The 26,642-nt window shown below is 38.8% G+C and overlaps 1 protein-coding gene and 1 long non-coding RNA gene across 13 annotated transcripts in view; one reads left to right on the forward strand and one right to left on the reverse strand.

Moving 5' to 3' along the window:
- Nucleotides 1–26,642, reverse strand: part of TCF4 (transcription factor 4) — a 371,854-nt gene that overhangs the window by 225,690 nt on the left and 119,522 nt on the right. For all 12 annotated transcript variants that reach the window (XM_010375837.2, XM_010375843.2, XM_010375831.2 and 9 more), the window contains 2 exons: nt 19,080–19,141; nt 16,020–16,116 (listed from right to left, as the gene is read on the reverse strand). In XM_010375837.2, coding sequence (XP_010374139.1) covers nt 16,020–16,116; nt 19,080–19,141 — 159 coding nt within the window. The remainder of the gene's footprint in view (nt 1–16,019; nt 16,117–19,079; nt 19,142–26,642) is intronic.
- Nucleotides 7,629–26,642, forward strand: part of LOC115895532 — a 30,204-nt gene continuing 11,190 nt past the window's right edge. The window contains exon 1 of the long non-coding RNA XR_004055731.1: nt 7,629–7,801. This is a non-coding gene — a long non-coding RNA (uncharacterized LOC115895532). The remainder of the gene's footprint in view (nt 7,802–26,642) is intronic.

Raw genomic sequence — 26,642 nt, forward strand, 5'->3', positions numbered from 1 at the left:
GGGAAAAATGAGTATTTCAGTCTGACAGCTACAGAATTGAGAACTTTCTGAAAGTTAGAGCTGTCACAACGCAATAAATTGCCTTGTTGGTGGTGGCTCATGTCTCTCTCTGGGGAACTTATTTATTCCCATGACTTCAATTATGAAATATTAATACTGCATGCCAAATCTGCAATCCCAACCCGGAATCACAAATCTGTCCACCCACAGACATGTCAAAAATTCATTATTTCCAAAACTGAAATGACCGCTTTAATCCCCCATGACTTCCTTCTCCTCAAATATTCTACATCTTAACAAATGGCACTGCCATCCACCAGGTGGCCCAAGCCAGACACCAAGAAGCCAAGGATGACCCCTGCCTTACCCATCAGTTACCAAGTCCAACCATTTCCATCACTTTAATATCACTCAAATCCATCCTCCTTTTCATCCTCACTGTTCCCAGTTCAGCTCAATCTCATCATTTCCTCTTGGAATTGCCTTAATCACCTCCTGAGTAATCTCCTTGCCCTCAAGTTGCCTACTATTCACAGCTGCTTGAGTGTCCTAAATCATAAATCATATCATGATATCTCACTATTTAAAATCAATCCTGGAGTAGTTTACCACATGCTTCATTGAAAATTAGACATCTTCCCCTTCTAAACACAACAGACCCTTCATTTTTCTGGGGCCAGGATTCTATTCCAGCTTCACTTGTGTATTAGAGCATTTTTATACTGCTATGAAGAAATACCTGAGATGGTATAATTTATAAAGATTTTAATTATAACTTATAATAATTATAATTTATAAAGAAAAAGGGGTTTAATGAACTCACAGTTTCACATGACTGGGGAAGCCTCACAATCATGGTGGAAGGTGAAGAAGCAGCAAAAGTATGTCTTACATGGTGGGAGGCAAGATAGCATGTGCAAGGGAACTGGCCTTTATAAAACCATCACATCTCCTGAGATGTATTCACTATCACAAGAACAGCATGGGAAAAACCCACCCCCTGTGATTCAACTGCCACCCACCAGGTCCCTCCCACAACATGTGGGGATTATGAGAGCTACAATTCAAGATGAGATTTGGGTGCGGACACAGCCAAACCATATCAACCTGTCATCCCTTCCTCTGTGGAACTACATCTCATAGTCATCTCATAGAATGACTTCAGTTCCAGTATTCCTGTTACGTCTTCCAGCTCCCAAGTCTCTGCTCAAGTATCTCTACCAACTGGTAATTTTCTTTCCACCAGGATAGTTCTAACTCACTTTTAAGATGAAGCTCAGGCATTACCACGTATATTATTAAGAAAATTCATGTTAATCCATACAATAGCCATTCCTAACTCCCTCCTCCCTTGCCTGTCTCTTGAGTCAGAGACCCAACCATGGCTCTAAGAGTTCACATTCCAAGCTTCCCTTGCAGCTATGGATAGATGTCTGCTAGAGATTTAGCCAATAAGTTGTTAGCAGAATCCTGCTCAAGACCACCAGATTCTGGTAATGTTTTTCCCCCTTCCTGGATGGAACAGGATATCTGTAAGGATAAATGCTACCCTAATCTCTTCCTCCCCTGCCTCCTTTAGGGGACTCTAATGTTGTGTGTGAGGCTCAAGAGCCAGCCTGCAAGAAAGAAATGCAAGAGGAGTGGAAAAAGCTGAAGAATGAAAATCAGCATGCTGAGGAGGGCAGAATGGGAAGACAGAAACATTGATTTTGCTGAAACTCACATAGGCAGCCTCCTGCCTCCAGACACCTGAAATGAAAGGGAAAAACCCCTTTGTTTTACTAGCCTACTATTGTTATCAGGCATTCTATTAGTTGCAGCTGAACACATGTTTAGCTGCTATTCCACCTCTGGGAATTCTTTCTAAATTCTCTACAAAGGAGGCAATGCAGTGGTGGCTAAGGACAAAGGCTTTAGAGTTCAGCAGATCTCGCTTCAAATCTGGGTTCTGCCACTTACCAGCTACGCAACACTGGGCAAGAAACCTAATCTCTCTGATCCTCAATTGCCTCCTTTGTAAAATGGTAATGACAATGCCTAACAAAGAAGTTTATTATAAGGAGTAGGCAGGATAATATGTGTAAAGTACTTAGCAAGTGCTTGGTACACAGTGAGTACTCAAAAATCTTAGCCAAGCTGGGCACAGTGGCTCACACTTGTAATCTCTGGGAGGGCAAGGCAGGATGACTGCTTGAGGCTAGAGGTTCCAGAGTAGCCTGTGCAACAGAGTGAGACCTTGTCTCTACAAAAAATAAAAATAGAAAAAATTAGCCAGGTGTGGTAGCACATGCCCGTAGTCCCTGCTACCAGGAGGCCGAGGAGGGAAGATCTTAAGCCCAGAGGTTTGAAGCAGCAGTAAGCTATGACTGCAACCCTGTACTCCAGCCTGAAGGACGGGGTGAGACCCTGTCTCCAAAAAAAAAAAAAAATAGACGTTATTATGAGGAAGCTGATGGTGAAGTATCCCTGATATGTATGCAACAACACCCTGGGAACACAAGGATTATTTCCCCAACTCCCTGAATTGTAATTATCTGATAACTACCTGATTCTTTTATTAGGATGTGGGCCAAGTTGAAAGCAAGAAAAGCGGCCTGCCACTATCTAGTACCTAACATAGGGCTTGCAGATACTAGCTTTCCAAAAGTACTTGCTGGGTGAATGACTGTACGAACCAAAGACTCATTTGAGTGCTGAGGTTTGTCACTTTGGGCAGCTTCTAGAATAAATGGAATTTATATAGATGGCTTAAAAAAATACATATACTGAGGACCATATGATTGCAGACATATCGATAACATGTTAATTTTATTTATCAAGCAGCCAATGAAACTTTTAAAGCAGTAAGATAGTCTGCTTTGCTTTCACAAATTTGCCCTTTCCCTCACTGCTGTAAAGGAGCACTTCCTCTATGTCTGAAAATGAAGACAGCTAAGATATGAAGTGTAAAAACCGCTTATGATACAACCAAAGCCAAAAACTGAACTTGGGATCTATGTTTCATCTTCTCTACCCCTTCCAACGTAGCCACTAGAAAAGGCTTTCGCTCTGAGTATTTACTTGTGATGAACTTATCAAATGAACAACCCTATTGTTTTGTGGGGGGGGGGAAGTGGGGGGTAGGTGGATTTTTTGACAAGTAAACTGTATCTGACTATTAGAATGCACTAAAATATTGTTTCTATGCAGTGTTTTGCCACCTACAGGCAAACCCCTACAAAATACTATTGTCTAGGAATACTCTTTAAATGTGACTGCTAAAATGTCACCTAATCACAGTGACCATGGAAAATAATATCTGTTATAAAAACCAGTCCTCCTTTCATCATAAAGGTTTTTCCCGTGTAATGGGAGCACTTTATTTTTCTACAGGCAGGAATATTCCCTCGCAGTAAGGAAAGGTGATCTGCTCTGATAAAACTTCAACAGGTGCTGAAATTTATATATTCTATTATAGCCTTACAAGCCTACACTAATTATTAATTATCCGCCTAAATGTATACTACTTTACACATCCTGCTCCTTAACCAGAACACTCAGAAAACCCATTGTACGCTGCCTAACAGACCATGTCTTGAACGGCTAAATGGCCTAGCAAATGCAAAGATTTTCCCATATGTACACTTTACAGTGTTAATGTAGACCCACTGCCTACACAAACCAACTGCATTTCCACAACCGCATTCCACCTTGAGGAACACAGGTGACTTATGGGAGTCATCTATCTGTGGACAATATCAGCAGATTAGAGTCAATTTATAGAGCAGCTTCCCTAAAGTGCTTGCAAGCAACATTACCGTGTAGTTATTACAATTGTAGAGATAGTGAGTACTCTCTCTTATTCTGCTCTGTGAATATTTTAAAGAAGTCACATAGAGGCTTTTTATGCCAGAGCAGGTGTGAACTCAATTCCACTCTTAAACTAGTATCAGCTCAGCTGAGAGAACAGCCGTAAATTTTTATTTCAGAACCAAATGAAACTCATGAGAGTAAGGGGCAAAATCTCATTAACTATTAAAATGCCTTGAAAAGATGGGGAGAAGGTGGCTTGCTTTTATTTTCAATTGGTGTTCAAACTATACCTAGGGATTTGTGAAAAACAGAAAATGTAATCACACAAAAGTATGTATATTTAGAATTGTTTTATTTCAGGAGAAACAAAAAAATTCAGAGAGCTCGCCCCCCCTCCCCTGGCCACATCTCCATGAGTTAGGTCAGTAACAGAAATAAGGAAACTGAGATTAAAATGAAAACCAGCTTGTTCAAAATCACACAAAGATCATTTTGTAAACTATTGTTTACCAGGTTGGGTTTTTTTTTTTTCCTGGTTTTTCTCTAGCTAACAGGGATCATCCACAGCTACTGAGGCGGTCTGCCAAGATATTTAAAAGATCTGTGCTCACTGCATCTCAATTTCCAAATAATATTAGTAAGACCATCAATAAATAAGGAAAAAAATTTATGCATGAAAAAAACACACACACCATATAAAGTATGAATTTAATCCTGTCAGTAGACCAATTGTTAAAGCTTTCAAAAACACGGATATTAGGCTCATTTCCAATTACTCTGAAAGTTCTGAAGGAGACAGGGTTACTAATACATTTTCTTCCATGATTTGGCATTGCCCAATTAAGTGCAATCAGTTACACATAAAGAGTTTATGCTTATATCCGAGGCATTCAGATTTGGCTACTGAGCTGTTAAGAGTACAGCTTGGTCTGACCAGCCAAGGTGAGGAAAAGTCATGACCAATTAGTAACCTAGTAATTTCGAGACTCAGAAAGCCAAGCCAATGCTAATAATACAAGGCTAGAAAATCTTACTTTGCGATCTATCGCTCTAAAATTAGCTTTATATGTGTCTCCTTTTCTCTTATCCTTCACTTTTTCTGTCTCCCCCTTCTCCACCAAATGTTATCAGATATTACACATTTTCTATTTTCATTCAGCTTTAGTATGGCCCACGAGGGGGTGGCATTTAATTAATCACTTCCACATTCTGCCAGAATTCATTACATGATGCTCAAGTTTGCATATCACTTTTGCCAAGCTGATCGGACCCGATGAACAGAAAAACAGAGTAGATAACATAATAGTAGGTGTAGTAATAATTTGCATTAACTGAATTTTAGGGCCAGGTGGCTTTATGTTATTTTATTTAAACACAGGGCAACTTACTTAGATGAGACATTTCATCACAGTGCTAAAGAAACTTGCCCAAGGTCACAGAACTGGAGAGTGGTGATCTGGTGCTCACAGCAATGCCCAGCTGACAACAGTGCCCTGCTAGGTCCACCATCCACCACTTCCCCCATGTTAGTTCTCTTGTGGCATTTTCAATCTACATGAAAGCTTTAAATGTTTTATCTTAAACATAAACAATATAACCAGCTGTATTTTATACCACTTTCAAATGATGCTTCCTTATAATTTTTCCTATTAATGTGTCAAGGAATTAAGAAGTGATTAATAAGCAATCATCAAGAAGACGAAAAATGTTTGAGCTGTGTCTATTAACCACTTAGAAATAAATTTAATTTAATCTCAATCTATGCTCCATATATTTTGCAATTGTTGGTTCCTAGGCCTGATATTCTGCAAAAGAAAAGAAAATGAGATCCACTGAATACCTCCTTTTACTCAAAACAAAATGTGCTTCCTTTGGATTCAAAAACTCTTAAGAGTAAGGGGAATTGGAGAATAATCCAATACAGAGGCAACATTCTAAATCTGTGAAGTAAGGGGAATGAGAGAATAATCCCATATACAGAGGCAACAGTCTATACCAAGCATCTGTGAAGAAGAAAGAAATGAAGTGGAATAGGACTGCCTCCAAAACATTCCTGAGCACATGGAAGGTATTTGTAAAACTATCTCCTTGATGAAAACCATCATACCTTGTAGTGACTTAATTATTCAGATGACCTACAACACAAGCAAAGATATCTGCATTTGTCCATGGGTTCTCCCTAGACTCACCACTCGAACACCACACCAGGGCGTTCTTCGCCTTGTGTTTAAAGATGAAACTTGAGAACATTAAAAATGGAGAGAAACATGGCTGAAGGCAAATATTTCACAAAAGGGAGCATCTGAATCCAACACAGCTGTCCCCAAAGAAGTACTTATTTTATGGGATTACTGTTTTGTGGACTGGCTAAAAAAGACGCCTTTTCATTTTGGTCTTGATGTTTACAGAACTGAACATTCTATACTACCTCCACCTGCTCCTGCCTTCTGTTCCAATCTCCTTAGAAGGTATAGGTATTTTAAAACTGCTACCACCCAAAACCCCAAAGTCTATAGATTTTTCCATTCATTACCCAGACAAAAATGACAGATGACCAGTGTGTAGCCTCGCAATGCCCTAACAGTCACACAGCAGAGCACAATGGTTACAAAGTGTATCACGTCACCTCACCTTTCACAGTGAGCCTGGGAGGGGTGGGCCAGGCTGGCATCCCTGTCCTCACCTGGGAAACCAGAAAATGAGGGCTCAGAAGAAATTTGCCCAATGTCCCATCACCCATCACTAGGAAGTGAAAAGCCAAGAATTATGCTGAAGTGACCCCTGAAGACCTAGAATCCACTGTCCCATGAAAACCTGTAAGACGTGCAGTGCTCAACACAGCTCCTTCGCTTCTCTGGTTCTAAGAATGTATAATGTGAACAAAGAAAGCAGTCTTATTTTTATTGAGGATGAATACAGCACTTAAGAAGGACGCATAACTTTCAAGGATGTGAGGTTCACTATAACTATACTGATGTTCTTTTCCTGGAGCCATGGAGTAGTGAGAGGTTTGAGAAATGCAAAGTATTTAATTGCACCCCCCGCCGCCCAAGATCCAGTCAAGAAGTAGGGTACTGGTTAATACTGTCACAGACACATTTTAAGTAGAGGGCTTACGCAAAATTCAAATAAAGCATTTTCCCAAGGAAAGACTTAAGAGAATTGGCCGGGCTCAGTGGCTCACACTTGTAATCCCAGAACTTTGGGAGGCTAAAGCAGGAGGATCACTTGAGCCTAGGTGTTTGAAGATGCAGTGAGCTATAATCATGTCACTGTACTCCAGCCTGGGTGACAGAGTGAGACTCTGTGTCTAAAAAGAAAGTAAGTAAATAAAAACATGAAAATAAATAAAAATAAAAAACCTAGAGAAAAACTTTTTCTACTAAATAAAAGCAGCACTGTTTATTTCACATCCTGGTTACCTTTAATGATAGATGGTCCTTCCCCTGCCTCTGTTTCAATGTGTCTGATTCATGGCATGAGACTGTTCAATAGAGTTGGGAAACCTCTGGACAAAAGATGGATCCAACTCTCACAATTTCATCCAGTCGTGGCATGTTGTCTAAAACTAAATGTCTTTTGGCTGCACCTAATCCTCACATTAAAAATCAACAACTGCAATTGTGTACATAGTAAAAGAAAGGAGAGGGTTTTCTCCCCCAGGCAGTAGGTATCCTTGTCTGAGTGTTTCACGGTGACATGGCAGGTTGCTGGAGGTAAGTTCCCTGGAAACTGTTTGGGCAATGGTCCAGGAAAAAGATCTCTGTCTGCCGCTTGTAGCAGCATGTCCCAGGGACATGCTCCAGGGTACCAGGTCTGCTCTGGATAGGTGCCGTAGGAGGCATTCGGAGTAAAACCTGGCCTTGGGCTCTGCCAAAGACCACCCAGGGGACTGGAGAAAAGGGTGGTGACTGGAGCTACAGGCCTATTGCGTAACAAGGGTGCCCTGGACAGGCTGGCAGGAAGTCAAGCCGGAGACCTAAAAGAGAAGGTTCTGGGGCAATCAGAGGTAAGGAGAGCTGGCTCTGGCTGTTTGCTGCCTTGCTCAAGGGCTTAGGACAATGAAGGCACAGGCCTTGAAGGTGAGATGCAAATAGCAGGCCTCACACTCCTTCCCATGCAAGACGTCATGCCTGGACTTTCTCCACCTTCCTCTCTACAGTATCTTTTTTCCTACTCCATCTTCCTCTCTAATTTGCTGACTGGAAATTACAGTTGAGACATCTTTTTATATGTTTTTTATTACGTGAAAGTTAGTGCCTTGTTCTTAATTTTCAAAATTATTAAGTAGAAAATTATGTATTTTTCTCTTAAAAAAATTAAAGTGTGAATTGAACACTGCAAGTTAGTAGTCCCAGTATGAATCCCTGACTCCCTTCTCTCCTGTCTATTTTCCAGGTTGCATTCCCAGCCCTGCTCCAACCTCTGCAACTGGAGATGGCCTGTGTTATGGGGAAGCAGTGTGGTTGGGAGACACTGCTCAACTCACCCTTCCCCTTCTGTCTGCATCAAACCTGAAGACACCAGAAGCTGTGACCCCCATCTTGAGACAATGAGGGAAAGGACAAAAGAATCACAGAGCCATCAGCCCTGACATCACTGAGCTGCAAACCACTTCCAGCAGGGGCCTACCACCAGACTTCTAGAATGAGAAAAATTATTCTTAAGCCACCATTAGTCACATTTTCCATTACTTCGAAGCAAAAGCATTCCTACCTGATACAAATTGCTTTTTACTTTTATGTGAAGCTTAAATGATTTATCTTCCGTTTGGGTCAATAACTTTCTAAGTGAGAAATCTTCCCCGGGTATTTAGAAGGTCTATACATCTCTGTTGGCCATAGTTTTCAAGTAATATTTTTCTGGTTAGAAATTCTTCTAAATGTTATAAGACTTGGTTTAGTAAACCAAGTTTGACTCTAAAAGTGTTTGAGGATCACAGCATTAACCGTGCTATATCACAGAGTAGGCTAGAAAGGAAACAAGACCAATGAGAAAAGGATGGAAATGTTCTCCAACTGGACAACAGGAAATCAGTTATCTTAGCTGAATACCAGAAACACAACTTTTTTCAATGGCTTTTCTAATTATTTATTATAATTATAATAATTATTATTATTATTAGCAATGAGGCCTCCCTCTGTCACCCAGGCTGGAGTATAGTGGCACAATCTCAGCTCACTCTGGTGATCTCAACCTCCCAGGCTCCAGCAGTCCTTCCACCTCAGCCTCCTCAATGGCTGGGACCACTAGTGCATAAAACCATGCCCGGCTAATTTTTTTATTATCTGTAGAGACAGGATCTTGCTATATTGCCCAGGCTGGTTTCAAACACTTGGGTTCAAGCAGTCCTTCCATCTTGGCCTCCCAAAGTGCTGGGATTACAGGCATGAGCCACTGTGCTCTACCTAAAATATTATTGATTTTACTTATTTCTGCTTATACATAAAATAATCTGTGGTGTACAGAAAACTGAAATAGGCCACATTGTAATATGGTCCGTTTCCTATTTTGGCAGAATATTTTGTCCAGTCAAGGATATAGTCCTATAGAATAAAACATGGATTTCTATATGACTGGCTCTGGTTTAGGGTCTTCTTCCTGGTACAGTAAGGTATAGGCCTAACTTTAATGTATGGGCTTTTCATTCATCGTTTAAACCCTATCTATCTAATTCCCTGATTCACTCGACAGTCATTTATTGAGGTCCTACAACCTCTATGCCAAATACTGATCTATGCACAGCACTTTTCTCCCGATGACTCAACTTAATGAGTTATTATTTTATTTATCCCTAACTAATCCAATTCCTTAGCTATAGATCTGGAATCAGCTGAGCTATAAAAGGAATATCTATTTTAGTTAGGCTTTAAAGAATTACATTTGGAAAACACATCACTGGCAAAGTCACTTGAAGGGATTCATAAAATAGAGACGAATGGATTAGAAAGAACAATAAAACATCTCCAAAGAGAAAATATAGTACAAGGATAAAATGGCGCATCCGAAAGATCAATGGACCATTAGATGATAAAACTACCTCAGCGATCACCTAAAGAGCTGTTCCTCCCTCAATCTAAAGATGTGAAAACGACCTGACCAGAGGACCCACAGGGAGCTGTAGCAAAACAGAATAGAAAACTCAATTCTTGACTGGGCATGGTGGCTCATGCCTGTAATCCCAGCACTTTGGGAGACTGAAGCAGGCAGATCACGTCAGGTCAGGAGTTCAAGACCAGCCTAGCCAACATGGTAAAACCCCATCCCTACTAAAAATACAAAAAATAGCCAGATGTGGTGGTGCACAGCTGTAGTCCCAGCTGCTCAGGAGGCTAAGGTGGAAGGCTCACCTGAGCCCAGAAAGTTGAGGCTTCAGAGATCATCCTACTGAACTCCAGCCTGGGCAACAGAGAGAGACTATCTCAAAAAAAGAAAAAAAGAAAGAAAGAAAAAGAAGGAGAAGAATAGAAGAAGTAGAAGAAAAAACCTCAGTTCTCCTGACTCCTGACTACCAGCCTTAGCTCAACAATCAGGATTGCTAATAACACCAAGGATGAGGCTCAAACGAGTCATACTTGTTAATATTTCAGGAGGACATTTTAAATTTAACATTTAAAAAATCAAAATTCCCAAAGTAAAATCAAATAAGACCACAATTAATAATTTCTTCTCTCAGAAATTACTTGTGCCACATTATAAGTCTAATACCTAAGAGCTGATACCGAGATAACCTCAAGCTGAAAAGTGTCATTAAAAAAAAAAAAAAAGACCAAGATGTCCCTAACTAATGAAGTAGTAAAGAGGCCTGCTCGTATCACTACCTGATGTTGCTGCATTTGAAAAGCAAACTAACATTTCTAGAGCTGACATCTATATTCACAGTTCCATTCTTATGAACTTACTAAAGATTATTTGACCTTTGGAACTTTCAAACATCAAATGATTGCCATTATTTTACAGGTTTTGCTATTTTCTAATACTCACACTTCTGCACAGAACAAAATATCTGACCACGAAGTTAGGTGACATCTCATTCATGCTTTGAAAATTTATGTTTCTTTGTAGTCATGCTTTTCCTTTGTACATTAAGGCTTCCAAAAACAGTTTTCCTAGTAAAAGCTGATTCATTGCTTATTCTCTGTTTTACAGTGAAGAGTAAAACTCCCTGTATTAGCATGTACTCACATTTGCTGTTTTACAAGAAGACTGTGGCATCCGCTTCTGCCACTGGGATTTGAAAACACTCACCACACTTCACCTTTATGCTGGGCTAAACTCAGGGTAGCCATAAACACTCTGAAGTAATACAAACCTAAATATTCCTGCTAGGCAAACGGAGCAGTGGAACCGAATTATAATGAGCTAGCAGCTGTCACAATATGACCACAGTAACCAAATCAAAATATCAACTGCTAACCCAGATGAGATTCAAAGGTCATCCTGTAAGCCAGCAGCTTTCTTCAGTTCTGCCTGAAACCTCAATCTAATCCAGCAGTAAAATGTTCCACTGAGCTAGGTTAGAAACCATTTACTCTATGGTGGTAAATTATTTAATGCTCTGAGAAAGTACCATGAGTAGGACTAGTACCAAATACTACACTAAGGAAACTGAACCATTCAAAATGGGCCATGTGAAAGCATAGCCCCTGATGCTGAACTAAGCTGTAGCCAAGTGTACAAAAGTATCACTTTTCACACCCTTCAGTCACAAATACCATGTATGTAATTTTATGGGGCAACTTGCTCACTTATCCTCAGTTTTCAATCGATGCTCTGGAATAATAAAAGGAAAATGGAATGCTTAGCTCCTTCCTTGGATCAAATAGTTTTAGCTAGAAAATATATTGTCTACCATTGTAAAAATATCTGGACAATTACCTGCAGGAGTTTAGTGCTTGACAAAGGGGAAAAAAAGTTTTCTTTTCTTAAGTGCATATTCTTTCTATATACTTCTTGCCAGGATTTTCAAACTATTCTATAGCATATAAATAACCCTCTTAAAAAACAGAGGAGTTAGACTCATGGACCCTTTCTACCATTAGCATACTCTGAAAACTATCCAACTGACCACCTAGGAAGGTTTCATCACATTGTTTAAGAACTGCAATGAACGAGTTTCCAATAGGTCCAGTGTACATTACAATCATTAATAATGATAGGCAGTCACAAGGAAGAAATAATTTATTTTCTCCAGATATAAAACAATGCATGGAATTTCAACTAAGGCAAAATGTAACCTGGCATGTATCTACACAGTGAAAGTAATGAGTGAGTTCTTAGTAAATGTCAGGTAAAAGTATATGAATTGGTCAATGCAGACAGTCAGTACTCACATCTCTAAGCCCTGCCAACATCAAAACAAACAGAAAGGCTATTCACACCTATTTTTTAAAAATTTAGGAGCTTGCTTTCTGTTTCTGTTAGTTAGGCTTTTCTTTAAAAGACTTACAAATATCAACCACTAAAACCCTGTATGACAAGTATAACCACAGACAGGAACACAGAACAATCTTATAAACCAAGAAATGTCATTAATTCTTCTAGCACGATACATACATTGGGTGTGTGGGTGTACATGTGTGTCCATGCATGTATAACCACACATGGGTGTTTTGGTTATTTTACTTTAGGGATTCTATCTATCAAATAGTGCTATTTTTCCACACACATTAGCTTATTTCTAACAGAATAAATTAACACAAGCATTTTATTACTTTTGAGATGGGATCTCACTCTGTTGCCCAGGTTGGGGTGCAATGGCATGATGTCAGCCCACTGCAACCTCCACCCCCTGAGCTTAAGAGATCCTCCTTCCTTGGCCTCCCAAGTAGTTGGGACCACAGATGCGTGCCACCACGCCTGGCTAAGTTTTTGTATTTTTGGTAGAGATGAGGTTGCATCATGTTGCCTAGGCTAAAACACTTTATTACTCTTATAACTTACATCGCACTTTGCATAAATTTGAAATAGAGACACAAATGAACTGAGTTTTGGAATTTCAGTGCCAAATAGAAGTATTATGTTTAAAAATCTGTAAAATGCAAAACCATTCATGTGAAATCAAGAAGTTCAGAGTCGTAATAATGGGTTTTGTTACCATAAAAGAGCTTACAAACAAATATACTAGCAATGCCTGTTACCATTTCTCTAAAATTGTATACTGCCATAAAGAACAAAAAATATAATTAATAACAATCCACTCTCAAAGGGAAAGAGTAGTCCAGTACTTTTTTCTTTCTTTGCAATAAAATAAAACCTTACTAAATGAACAGTTTACCAAAAAGAAAAAAGAAAAAAAATCAGGTCATCTGCAGTTAATAACTCTTTCCTGTAAAATTAGTGTCACTTATTTCTGTAGCAGACGCCTAATTCAGTCACAGGCTTGATTGATTTGACAATAGAGAATCTGCTGCAATAAAGTGGCTGATTTATTTCTGATGCTATAGCTTTTACCCTGATGCGACATCACGGTAGAATTAAGTCTTTGAAACAGAAAGAAATACTTTGCACTTTTAACGGAAACCAGTTAAAGATTCTGAAAGTGGAGACTGGAGTGTTGTCCAACACTTATACTGAAGTCTACTACCTTCTTTTGGTAGAAAGAAAATGTCCACAAAGGTCATAACATGGGCTCTGGGTCTGGACACAAAGTGCAGTTTAGAACACAGCATATATGCTATGAGTTCAAACTGTCCCCTACACCAATAGATCTTACTTTGTTTTTATTACCATTTGTAAATTAATTGTCCTTAATTTCTTGAAAATGATCTATCTTTCCTTTGTAAAGCTGTAACATAACACCAAATATGGCTCATCTGAAAAGTGGTTTCATTTTAAACAAACAGCAGCTTGGGCAAAATCAATGAGAATCTTTGTTCCCTGAATCTAGCCTTCAGATACGCAAGCCAATCAAGAAGGCGTCTGGGATGTGAGAAATTATAGCGATGGGAAGAGTTTTTAATGCAGCATCAGAGTGAATTCTCTTAAAAAAAAAATTGTTCTTCTCTAAATAAAACTAAGGTATTTCATACTTGCTTCAATGTCTTTTTCTCCCTTTTCCATTTTTTTTCGCATACCGCGCAATGCCCTCTCGCTCTGAGGGCGACTTCCCTGACCCCAGTCTGACACTGCGCCGTTAATGTCAGATAAACCATTTAGCCCAAGCACAATTCTTTTCTGTGCAAAAATCTGCTTGAGGTGGAAAATGTAGCAGTTTGTAAACAATGAAGAGCCATGTTTCAAACCAGACAGCTTATCTAACAGAGAAGTCCTTTCATTGGGAACAGTGGGTGGGGGCCTCGTGGACATAGTAGCATTTCCTATCACAATGCAGGAGACTGTCTTGGTCTCCATATTTAAGAGTTTAATGGGAAGGAGGGCAGACGGGATAAAAGAGCAAGGCTGACATGGATTTGCAGCCTAAACAACAACCAAGTGAAAAGAATCAGCTCTCTCCGCTCTAGACTGTCGGGCCACTTATATTTTAAATACTATTTGGATTGAAAAACTAATTTGATTTGTAAAGCGGTTGCCCATGAGGAAACATGAACAGAACAATCATTTAATCTGTTTGTACTGCTTGGTGTATTCTGTAATATTAATTTATCAAGTTGTTTTTTAGAGTTAAAACTTTTTTCACATAGATAACATAAACTTCTCATTATGAGTATTTATTTATTCATTTTTCTCACTGTAGCTCATTAGAGGATCATTTTAGGATCCAAGGAAGTTAGTATATTATTTAAGTGCTACTTCTCAAGACTCTATTTTCAAATAAATCTTTTATTCTAAGCGGTTGTGTGAAGATGAATAGAAAAGCAAAGGTGCTGGAAATAAAATCATAACTACTGACACTGAAGAGTCAAAAGCTGCCTTTTAAAATCTGATTTGATAAATGTATCTAGTCACCTGTATCTACATATCCTGAGAACAAGAAACAATGCACCTTGCTATCAACAACTGATAAAGGACTGGGATTCCTGTTTTAGTTACAATGTTAAAACATACATATGAAATTTACTACTTTGAAGGCAAAAATAACACAAAAATAAGAACATCCTATGACCAAAACCAACCTTGTGGTTCTCAAAGTTGGTAAGACACTCAAAGGCATGCACATATGATGTCACCCATTAACTACACGTTGCTAGTATTTATCTGCTTTGACTATTTTGTGTTACATATCTGAAATCCATTTAGATGGATTTGACAGTGATTTTTCAAAGAATGCGAGATTCAAGGACCGGAAGTAACTGGTATAGCTTCCAAAGCTTAAAATCATGACATTCTTTAGAAGCATTTGCAGTTATGGTCTCAGAAAAACATAATTACCGTTGTGTGTTTTCCTTGGAGTGTTGTCCAACAGCTTGTACCAAGAAATGTAACTTCACTTATTGACAGATTCTCAAGAGAATCTGGCCAGGTTGAGAGATTTACCAATATTGTTAAAAACTCATGTTTACTAGAACAAAGATCATTTTTTCAATCAAAACTAAAGTAGCCAGCTATTGGACCTTTTAAACCATTAGGAATCATCTTTTCATTGCTCAAGTTACTGCTGTTAAACAAACATCCCTACAGGGTAGCCAAAAGCAGAAAAACATGCTGAGGATGCCAGGATGAACGGCATGCTGGAGATTCACAGACAGCTCAAACAGGTAACTTGCTTTAGTAAAGCAGGATGCGATCTGCCTAGGCCATTAGCTCTCAAGTTCACGCCTTGATAAATACACAACCAGATTTTACAATTCAACTTGAACGCACTATTCTGATTTAAGCACACTAAGCCCATTAACACCATTTATTTTCATAAACCCTTTAGCAGAAATCACAGTTAACACTGACTATATATCATTGCCAATCAACAAGCCTAGTGATATTTTTATTCTAAATGTTCACCACTTTGACTTCATCTACCTTAACTCAGGAAACTACTTATGCAACATTGAAACTGTGGTCCATGCTTTAGGTCTAAGGAAACCAAAATTTCCACATAGATTCAGTATCACTAAAAGCATTTCATTCCATATGGTTGTAAAACTTAATCTTTGATATACTATTACCAAACACAGATTGCCAATACTTCTCTGCAATTTAAGATTATTACAAGTGAACTGACTAAATATCCACATTTCTAAAAGCAGAACCTCTGTCTAGGACATGGTTTTACCTTCTATAGTAAAACATAAGCATTTAAAAAGTGTAAGTTAATTTAAAATGAGTCTTACTTTGTATTCTGGAATTGACAAAAGGTGGAGAGAGATTGTCATGTGACCCAAGGTCCCTGCTGGTCATGTGGTCATAGGGAGTCCCATCTCCATAGTTCTGTAAATAAAGTAACAGTGTAAGTTGTTATTTTATATGAATAAACAGCACATAAACATGGCCCCACTACCGAAACTTCTCCCATCCTAAAAAAACTGGAGTCCACTATTTCCTCCCTGGAACTTCACTAGAAGGAATCTGCACCTTCACAGGTATAGTGGCTAAAAGAAAACTCTAGAGTCTACGAAGTCCAACTTCTCCTCATAATAGCTGAGAAATCTTAGAAATAATAATGGTATCAACTGCATGGGGTTGTTGACATGATTAAATAAAATCGTGTATGTAAAACATCAGACACCTATAAAGTATATTGCGTATGTTAAAAATTATTATTTTAGTAAGGCCACATTAAAGCAAAATAGTGCCACAAGGGAAAATTAGGCATATAGCATGCAATGAATTGCTTTTTAAAGACCAAGATAGAGCCATTCAAACGATAACATTTGGTGTTAGGATACTGAAGTTTCAATGTTTTATTATAGGATACTGAAGTTTCAATGTTTTATTATAGTTACTATTGTGGTTGTAAGATAACTAGATTGTCACATAAGTAATTAACATACAAGAAAGTTAAGAATATTAGGATTTAACTATGATATGAACATCAAAACATTAGCATAAATTAGCATTTCTGAGGTTGGACAAAGTATGTCACAAAAAAAAACCAGTTGTAAAGAAGACAAATTTTGACAGAAATATTTCATTATTACAATCAGTTTATTGTTTTAAGGGGAATTTAAAATTAAAACAATGTTTTTAAGCTGTCCAGTTACTTAATTTTAATGGGGAAAGTTGATTACATGGTAGAAAAAAGTTAAAATCATCTATACTACATGGTTCAACTTTCAGTCTACTAAAGTGCATAAAGTGACCAAAGAAGGGGAGAAAAGTCATTCTGCTCAGCTGGTGGAACTGCCCATAAAGTCTAAGTCAAATTTACTCAGAGGTATCGGTTACATGTGAGTCAAAGGGCAGAATCTGCCCACACAAAAAAAAGAGGGCTGCTGCATGAACTAGGAAAAGACACATCCCCTCAACCTTAAGGAAAACAACCCCCGTTCTCAGTCACCTTTCCTCATGTGTAACAACTAACTTGACTGATACTATAATCTAATTCTGCCAACATGTCGATCTATAAAAAGAGGCTACATTGTAAATACCCATCATAGTACACTCACTCATTCTATACCAGGCATTGCATAATGCTAATTATCACTTATTAAGTGTCCTCATCCTAGATAGTGTACTAAAAGCTTAATATATATTATCTAATTTAATCCTCAAAACAGTGCTGGAAGGTAGACACTCTCTCCATGTTAAGATGAAAAAAGAGAGACCTTGAAAGTCTGCCTGGATATAAATCTGCCACAAATGATTTGTCTCATGCAAACTTCTGGATTTAGAAAATATAAATTACACTAAACTGGCTTGAAATTATTCACCAATATATTCGTGAGAAAAATGGCAGGACAGCTAACAAAAACCAAAAGCTAGTTAGTTTTAATACTAAATTAAGATGATTCTAAACAGACCTTGTTTTCTGAAACACAATTAAAAGTACCATGTGTACTGAATGGAGAAATCATAAGAAATTGTGAAAATCTAGATGAACTAAACAATTGAGGGGAGTTCTATGATCTCCACTTGCTGTGAAGGGGAATGGATTTATTTCTGCAAGTGCAGACTGTAACATGAGGAGGAGGAAAGATTTCCTCAACCCATCCATATAAAGCATTAGAATGTCAAGCACGACAGCTGGTGTAAGGGCTCACAAAGTTACTGGTAAGCTTAGAGATCCTGCTGTACCCTGAACACTAGACTAAGGATCACAATGCCAAGGACAGGTGGAAATGTCTAACTCTGACTTGCTGAAATGTCCTCATTTTGACAGCTTGATTACCTTCCCTGCCTCTTATGCCAAAATGGAACCTTCCCCCAACCCAAATTTGTGTGAACATTTACAGTAAAATGTTACCCTCCCTGCAGAATGCTTCATCTATATATAGCTGGTTGGGAGAGGAAGAGATGCTGGTTTTACGATGTACACTAAGTGTACTTTTAATCTGGGGCATTATATGTATATCATAAAAGCTGACATGGATTTTAGAGGGCCTAGCAATGATCCAGTTAAAGAAATTTCATACAAAATCATGAATATTTAAATTGGAAGAAACATAGATGATCCTCTGGCTCTACTTCCTCATTTTGCAAAATAGGAAAATGAGGATGCAAGAGATGAAATGACATGCCCAAGATCATATACATACAAAAATACATAGTGCCTAACCACCCACCCATCTCTTATTCCATGGTCTTCCTATTACACCCCAAGAAACAACCAATGTATGTAGGAAAACTGTGGAAAAGAATAGCAAAAAATTGAGAGCAAATAAATGAATGATCCAACTAGCGACCAAAGTCCCTACTGGTGGAATGATAACATGTCTACAAAGTGAAATCAACTCAGATTCAGTACGTAGATCATACTGCTAGGACAGAACCTCATACTGTATCTTTGGGATTATTCCGTAGTCTGTTCACACCAATACATTATAGGGATATTAGGAATTTTTTTAAAGTTTTTCCATCTACAACAAATAGCAATGTGTAATATGGATCAACAACTGACAAAAGAAAGACCAAATATGTAATGAAGGAGTTTTCTTCTGGTTAGCAGAAGTGGAACAGGTGTCAAATTGAGTAACAGCATTCAATAAGAAAATGGGAAAAAAATTCCAAAGTCAAGCTGATCCTCATTAAACTTAGTATGCACATATATGTGTGTTTGTATGCACGTGCATGCCCATGCCTGTGTGTGTGTGTATGTGTGTGTGTGTGTGTGTGTGTGTGTGCGCGTGCGAGAAAGAGAGAGACAGAGAGAAACAGAGAGAAACACATCTTCTGTTTGTCAATTTACATATGTGGGATGTCTGGTTGTGGGAGAAAAGATTAGATATACTTACCCTGGACGGGCTTGGATGTCCTCCATTCCCCCAGGACCCTGAGCTACTTCTGTCTTCTACATCTAGGGACAAGAGAAAAGTTCTTTAGGCTTTCTTGCAGTAATTTTTTCTTTTTGTATATGCACTTTTAAATTAATGTTTCAAATTAATCTCCTGTTGCCTTTAATTAAGAACCAGGCACAGGGCTACCATGATGATAGTGGCTTCTGACCCATCTACTTAAATTAACTCATTTAAATTCACAGCAGAAATGAACTGGACCCTCAGGAACCAGAGGTATGAACATAAAAATTACTTCTATCCTTCACAGTGTTAGATAGCCTCAGTTTTTATAGATGTGAAACTGTACTTAAAGTTTTATTACAATCTTTTGGATAAAATAAGTTTTAAAATACACTAACACAGCTTTAATCCAAAAAAAGTTAAATTAAGGTAAATATCCACACTAACACCTTTAGCATCCTCGCCATAATGCTCTTGGATCCTTTTTGTTCCACAGCCCAGGCTTATCACAGGAGACACCAGACATGCAACAGAAAATGAGACTGAGAAAGTATTCAGTAGTCTATTTCTACCAGCACATTACAGGGATATTAGGACTTAAAGTAAAAACTGTTTTTAGGTTAAGACAATACTGTCTCTGTCTTTCAATTTTTTTTTTTTTTAAACTAGACATACCACTTGGCCTGCAATCCTTAATCTGGGCTTTGATATGTGGAAATGAATGTGGTTATTCCATTATAAAGCAATGTTTTGTTTTGATAGATGACGGTGAAAAGACCTACATGAACCGTCGAAAAGTTGGAATTCTAAACTCGATACCAGCGAAGTTTCAATGCTGAGTAGATTACGAAATGTTCCATCCATGCTCCAAATGGCAAATACGCACGATGGAAAGTCTAACAGCTAAGTTACCATATTAATTGCTTAAAACATAAAAGTGTTTTAAAGATCAGTCGCTCTATATTTAGAAATGGCTGTGAGATTTTTGATGAAAGGGCCTTTATAAAAGTATAAAAAGTTTCACTGTTACATTATTTTGATCACGGCTGATAACAGACGGCCATCACAAACACCCTCTGACAGAAGTGGAGGAGGAAGTGTGAAACTATGGTTCAGGAGATACAATCCCATTTATTGTGTTTCCTAACATTTCAGTGATACTGTTTATTCTCTTAATGCTCTACTGTCATTCCTTTGACTATTACTGCTATTTTATTATCAGCAGAAGTAATCATAGTATAATTAATTGATTTATTTTGGGATACAGTAGAGTACATGGTGTTTCAGAATATCTTAAGAGACAGAAGAGCAACAACAACTAAGTTATTACCACTAAATTAACTTCTCTCTCTCTTTTTTTTTTAATGACAAATAATATTTCACTTCCTTTTAGTTGGTGCTTCAGAAGATAACACAAACTGCAAACAGATGTCCCCTATGGACAGTTAAAATCAGTGCACTGTGAGCTTCAAGGCATGTCAAGAAAGCTCTCGGGACTGCATCAAGCCTAGAGAAAAGGTGTAAAACCTTCCCCAGATCTGCTGTTTAACAACTCAACATGCTGGCCTATCCTGTATATGTTGAACTGAAGCACACAAAGAAGCTACTTACAACCCTCTGGGATTCGCACATAAATAAATTTTGTAGCCTACATGGTTCTCTTAATTCTTAAACAAAAACCAAATATTTTCAGCCAAAATAAAAAGTGTATAAATAACAAAATCTCTCAACCACTGCAAGCTTTCAAAAGTCTGGCGCATCTTGACTTTCTTTTCACCTATAACAGCCAGCTTGGATTCATTTGAGAGATTTCTCCTCTTGAATTTGGCCAAAAAGTAATGGAGGAACAGATTTGAATCCCTATAAAGTACCATAAGATTTCAAATTGTTTGGACTCATTTTATCTTTTCAATTTTAAAAGAGGATTTTAAACATGAAAAGTAGGCAGAGACTTGGAGGAAAGAGGACACTATGGCCAGGCCAGTGGGGCTTCTGCATCCCAAATGACATTTGGCAAAGCCACTCAGGAGACATTTTTGGTTGTCACAACTTGGGTGGTGCTAGTGGCACTGATCACACAGGGGCCAAGAGTTGCTACTAAGTATCTCATAAATGCACAAAACAGCTCTCCACAGTAACAAATACCCTGTGCAGGGCACAGCAGCTCATACTTGTGATACCAGCACGTTGGGAGGCTGAAGCAGAAGGATTGCTTGAGGCCAGGAGTTTGAGACCAGTCTGGAAAACATAGCAAGATTTTGTCTCTACAAAAATTTTTAAAATTAGCCAAGTGTGGTGGAACATGCCTGTAGTCCTAACTAATTGCAGGGGCCGACGCAGGAGGATGGATCCCTTGAGCCCAGGAGTTCAAGGCTACAGTGAACTACGATTGTGCCACTGCACTCCAACCTAGGCAACTGAGACCCTGTCTCTAAAAAATATATATATTTTTAGTGTTCTGACCCCAAACAAAAATTGTGTTGAGATTGAGAAGCCCTGTGCTACAGCAAAAGGAATCAAGTTGGAGAAAAGATGTACTAAAATTTGTTTATAATTTAGTAAGAACTCTTACTAAATATACAGCTTTACTTATGCACTTTAACCCAGACTTGAGCTGGAATGTACCAAGAGACCTTCATATGCATCTTCTGTCCACAGAAAAAAGGAAAAGTAATGGTCAACCAAGCAGCCTCCTAATTAGCAGGCAGATAAAACACATCAAAACTTGAGTATTCCCAACTGGGCAATTTCAAAAGCGAGCAATCCACTAATTAAAAATGCTGGAAGTCTAGCTTTTTCAAAGCAGGTTAAATACTGGCTGGATTCCTTCACAAATACATTCCTGACCAATCGGATCTGACTGCTCTTTTCCCAGCCTTTCCCATTTCCATCTTTCCCACTTCCTGACCTCACACTGCTGCACCTTTCTTTCTCTGATTGCTCTCTGTTGAACAGGCTTCCCCTTCCCTTGGTCTCCTGCTGGATCTCGAGGATGAGGACAAATCACTAGCTCTCCCAAACCTAACAAATAGAATAATCATATGAATTCTAATTATAGTTTATCTTTGAAAAAAATCTATAGGTGCTCATTTATTCATATGCACAGAAGACACAAAGCTATAGCATGCGCAATGGTAATTCATAATGAATGTAAACATGTTGCTTTGAAGTCATTTTCTTCCATCTTCCCTATCCTTGAACTTTGTCAGGCCTGCCCCTTACTTAGCATTTCCTCAGTAACTATTCCAGTGCACCACCAAGTGCATTTCAAAGTGCATCCGCCACCTGAATCACCTGTATGCCCATTTTTAAATTGGCTTCTTAGGGTCCATCTCACATCTACTCAGTCTGGAACTCTAGTGGTGGGACTGAGAAAACTGTTTTTAACAGGTCCCCAGGTAACTTTTATGCACACAGTAGTTTGAAAGCCACAGGACTACTCTACTGTAACACAAATGAATGCCCCACACCATCAACAGCAGCCTCTCTCACTCCCTATCTTAAAATTCCTGTCTGGGTTGCTGGCTTCAGCAGCATTCAGTATACACCTCCATTATATAAGCATCCCAGAAGCTCTTGTCCAGACTCATTTTCATATAAACCTTGCATGTGGCCTACACCTGGCCATTCCTTACCCCTGCTAGTGTACCAGGACACTGCACGCTCTTCTATACCACCATGGTTTTGTAACTGCTATTCCCTCTGTCTAAACTATTCCTCACCTCTCAAAGAAGTGAGGTGAATGTATGACTTGAATGTATGTCAGACACTGCGCTAAACTCTCAAATGCCTTAATAGTATTCCAGTTTTATATATCAGAAAACTGAGGCTCAGATGGGTTAGAAAATTTGACCAAGGGATCAGGAAATGGCAGAGCTTGGACACAAAAGGAGGCTGAAGCTCTGCTCACTGCTGTAAAGGCTCCCCAGTAAGAATTTCACATCTCTCTCTAACCAGCTGAATGTTCCCTCCTGTCACTTCTCCCCACGCAGAGTGAATATATTTATTTGGGAGTTTATACCCACTCTTGTGTCCACAAAAGATTACAGAAACACATACAACACAAAAGATATGAAATCAATATTTGAAGGAATCAAGCGCCTGGAAAATAAAAGTAGGAGAACAATAAGGCCAGAGGTATGAGTTTATCAAAATGCACACAGTGAAGGACCGGCTATTTGCGAGAGGTGGGTCAAAATTTTAGAAGCTATTAAGTAGACAAAGCAGAGAGGGAAACAAGATTGGCAATAACCATCAGATAAATACACACAAAGTGTTCAGGAGAAACATACCTAATCCTGGTATTAAGCCAGACAGAAAATATCTGTGAGCTCCCAACACAGAGGACAGAATGTCCCATAGCAGCCCATAGTATCAACAGTAGGCAAAATAAAACTTGTATGGCTGGCTCTATACGATAGTTCAGCAAGTACGTAGAATTTATTATCCAAATAACCATGTGAATATATATATATATACAGCTATAGAGCTACATATTTATATCATACCCAACTGTGACATACATTTATTATAGGAAAGAAGCATGCTTGACACAAATAACATCTTGTGTGGTTCTGTACAATGGTGGGCTCATTAGTTCTTTATTGAAATGAATTAAAACAGCAGAAAGTGAAAAGTAAGACAATATTGTGGTATGAGAAGTGTTTACCTCTGGAGGTGAGACTAAACAATATACAGGAAAAAGATGTGTGAAATCCATTAAGGCAACAGAGAGACAAATGAAAAACTGCCTGGGATGAAGCTGCTGAATCTATTTAGTTCTCGCCCCTCCCTTGTTCTGTTGCCACCCTTTTTCCAAGATGGGAGAAGACAGAGAAAGATAATACTCCGGGCAAAAGGAAAGAAAGCAAGCAGACGATAGAAATTCCTGTTCCAAAAGACTAAAATGGGCTCCGTTGTTCAAGATTTTTCTAATTTCTTATTTTACTCTAAACTAAGATAGATTTAGTAACTCTTTCATGGGATTGCTGGCTGCTTTAGGAGGCAATCTGAAAATCCACAAATTTTCATCGTATATGATTCATTCTGCATGAGCCCCCTCCACAGTGTCTGACATATTGGCCGAGTGCAATGGCTCACGCTTGTCATCCCAGCACTTTGAGATGCCGAGGCAGGCAGATCAGTTGAGGTTAGGAGTTTGAGGCCAGCCTGGCCAAAACAGTGAGACCCCGTCTCTACTAAAATAGAAAAATTAGCCGGGCCTGGTGGTAGGTCGCTGGTAATCTCACCTACCCAGGAGGCTGAGGCAGGAGAACTGCTTGAACCCGGGAGGTGGAGGTTGCAGTGAGCCAAGATTGAGCCACTGTACTCCAGCGTGGGTGACAGAGCGAGACTCTCTCTCCAAAAAATAATAAATAAAGTATTTGACGGATCAGTGCCAAAACACAACAGTTTTGGGCAGAACTATGACCAAACACTCTATTTAGGGGAAAGATGATCAGACGTAATTCTTACCTTCTGCGATTTCCTATCCACATTCATTAAACTTGTAATCTGATTACTCAAGGCGCCACTTTGCTCTTGTGGACAGCAAGACCAAAACTGTCAGACTAGACAAACTTTAGAAAACACAGCACTGGAAGTTGGGATAAAGAGCTGGATTTCAGCAGGGACTCTGCATTGACCAGTTCTCTGGTCTGAGCAAGTCACTGGCCTCTCCGTATTCATTTTTGTGAACTACAAAATAAGCAAGTTTGATTTCCATTCTTGGAAATAGGGCAGGCTAGTATATTTGGACAACTCTCCCACAGAAAACTAAAAATGATGGATAACAGTTTTTTGAAAAATTTTAAAATACTGAGCAGACAAGATAACAAGGAATCATTGAGCCAAAATCAAAGTGAAGGCTGGAACCCAGGGAAGAAGAAAACACATTTTTTGCCCTGGGGACATTTGCCAACATCGAAAATATAATGGGCTCTTGGGTCAATGAGAACAGAAGTGAAAACCCAAGACGTACTCCAAAATCAGTATTCTAACAGAAGATAAGGGGATGATAGTATTTGTAAGATTAAGGAGTTATTGTTAAAGTAACTGAATTAACTAACATTTGTTAAACACTTAGGAAAGTACTTGATCTGTAGTAAATACCTACCATGGTCACCAATATTGATCATAAGTGGCTAATTTAATAATCCCTCCAATATCTAAGAAAACCTGAGCCTTACATTTTTATAACTCCTTGTTCTGCTAAACAGGTCAGTGATTTTTAAATACTCTCCTGGATCTAAGAAACACCCAAAACATTTAGGTTAAACAATCCTACCTTCTCCGTGAACCTGTATAACACCATCAGAGTGAGAATTCAGTAAGCATTACATTTATTCAGTGGCTTGGTTTACCATTACAGTATTCTCTTTATATCTCGGTGTATTTCTGTGTGTAATATACAAATGACATGTTGTCAAAAGTTATGTATGCTGATCAGAGTCCCAAGCTAAGAACGCAGACTAAATACCATGTAACTTTAAGCTTGATTTGAAATAAACAGGTATGAGAGTTACCTAGATTGATTTGACGTAGAGCTGTGTAGCTGTCTTTTCTATACTCTGAGCCTACAACATGCCAATCACCCGGGACCCTAGAGTTTGACGAAATCAGAAAAATGCCTAAAATGGTATTTTGCATTGCTCTAAGTCTACAGATTCCTGCTCTTGTCGAAATATACTGATTTCTTAATAAAAATTTCAGCACATTCAGAATGCATTCAGAGATAGAATGTTAAGTTCTTCCAGGAACGATAATCATTCTGAAACACAATGAAGTCTACACTGCCTCAAAACCTTCTCCCTGCAACAACAGACACTATTAAATATCCTCCACACCATTATGGAGACTCACAGACTGCGTACATCTGTGGCTCCTACTAATTTCCTAGTCCAGGAAGAACCCTTGGCTGAGCCCTCACACAAACTGAGATGGCATATGCTCTCCGTCAGTGCCAGATGAATTTAAGAGTTCAAAATATTTCATCAGCAAAGAGCGTGTTAAGGATGTGCACATTTTCATTAGCACCCAGTATAATAAGAGCTCTAAGTAGAGTAATTTGAAGTAAAATTTGAGTGCTATTACGGACGTAGGAAGAGTTGGGGAGATTCAAATATTGACAGATGATGTCCACACGAGCATGATTGTTTCTGTTTTCTATTAGACATAAGATATGGTGCTTCAGAATGAGTGATCTGGGCACTAACAAGAAACTTGACAAGAAGCTTCCAGCACTTCCCAAATCTGACTAAGCAAAGGATGAGGGTTATGTCAATGCTTCCCACACAAATGTTAAGATATGTCAGGCCAGGTGCAATGGCTCACGCCTATAATCCCAGCACTTTAGGAAGCCAAGGCAGGTGGACTATGATTTCATTACTCAAAGCTCCACTTTGCTTATGTGGACAGCAATCAAAACTATCAGACTAGAAAAACGTGAGGCCAAGAGTTCGAGATCAGCCTGGGCAACACGGCAAAACACGTCTCTACTAAAAATACAAAAATTAGCTGGGCATGGTAGTGCACAACTGTAGTCCCAGCTACTCGGGAGGC

This window comes from Rhinopithecus roxellana, chromosome 21 (genome assembly GCF_007565055.1).
Source record: "Rhinopithecus roxellana isolate Shanxi Qingling chromosome 21, ASM756505v1, whole genome shotgun sequence".
NCBI lineage: Eukaryota > Metazoa > Chordata > Mammalia > Primates > Cercopithecidae > Rhinopithecus > Rhinopithecus roxellana.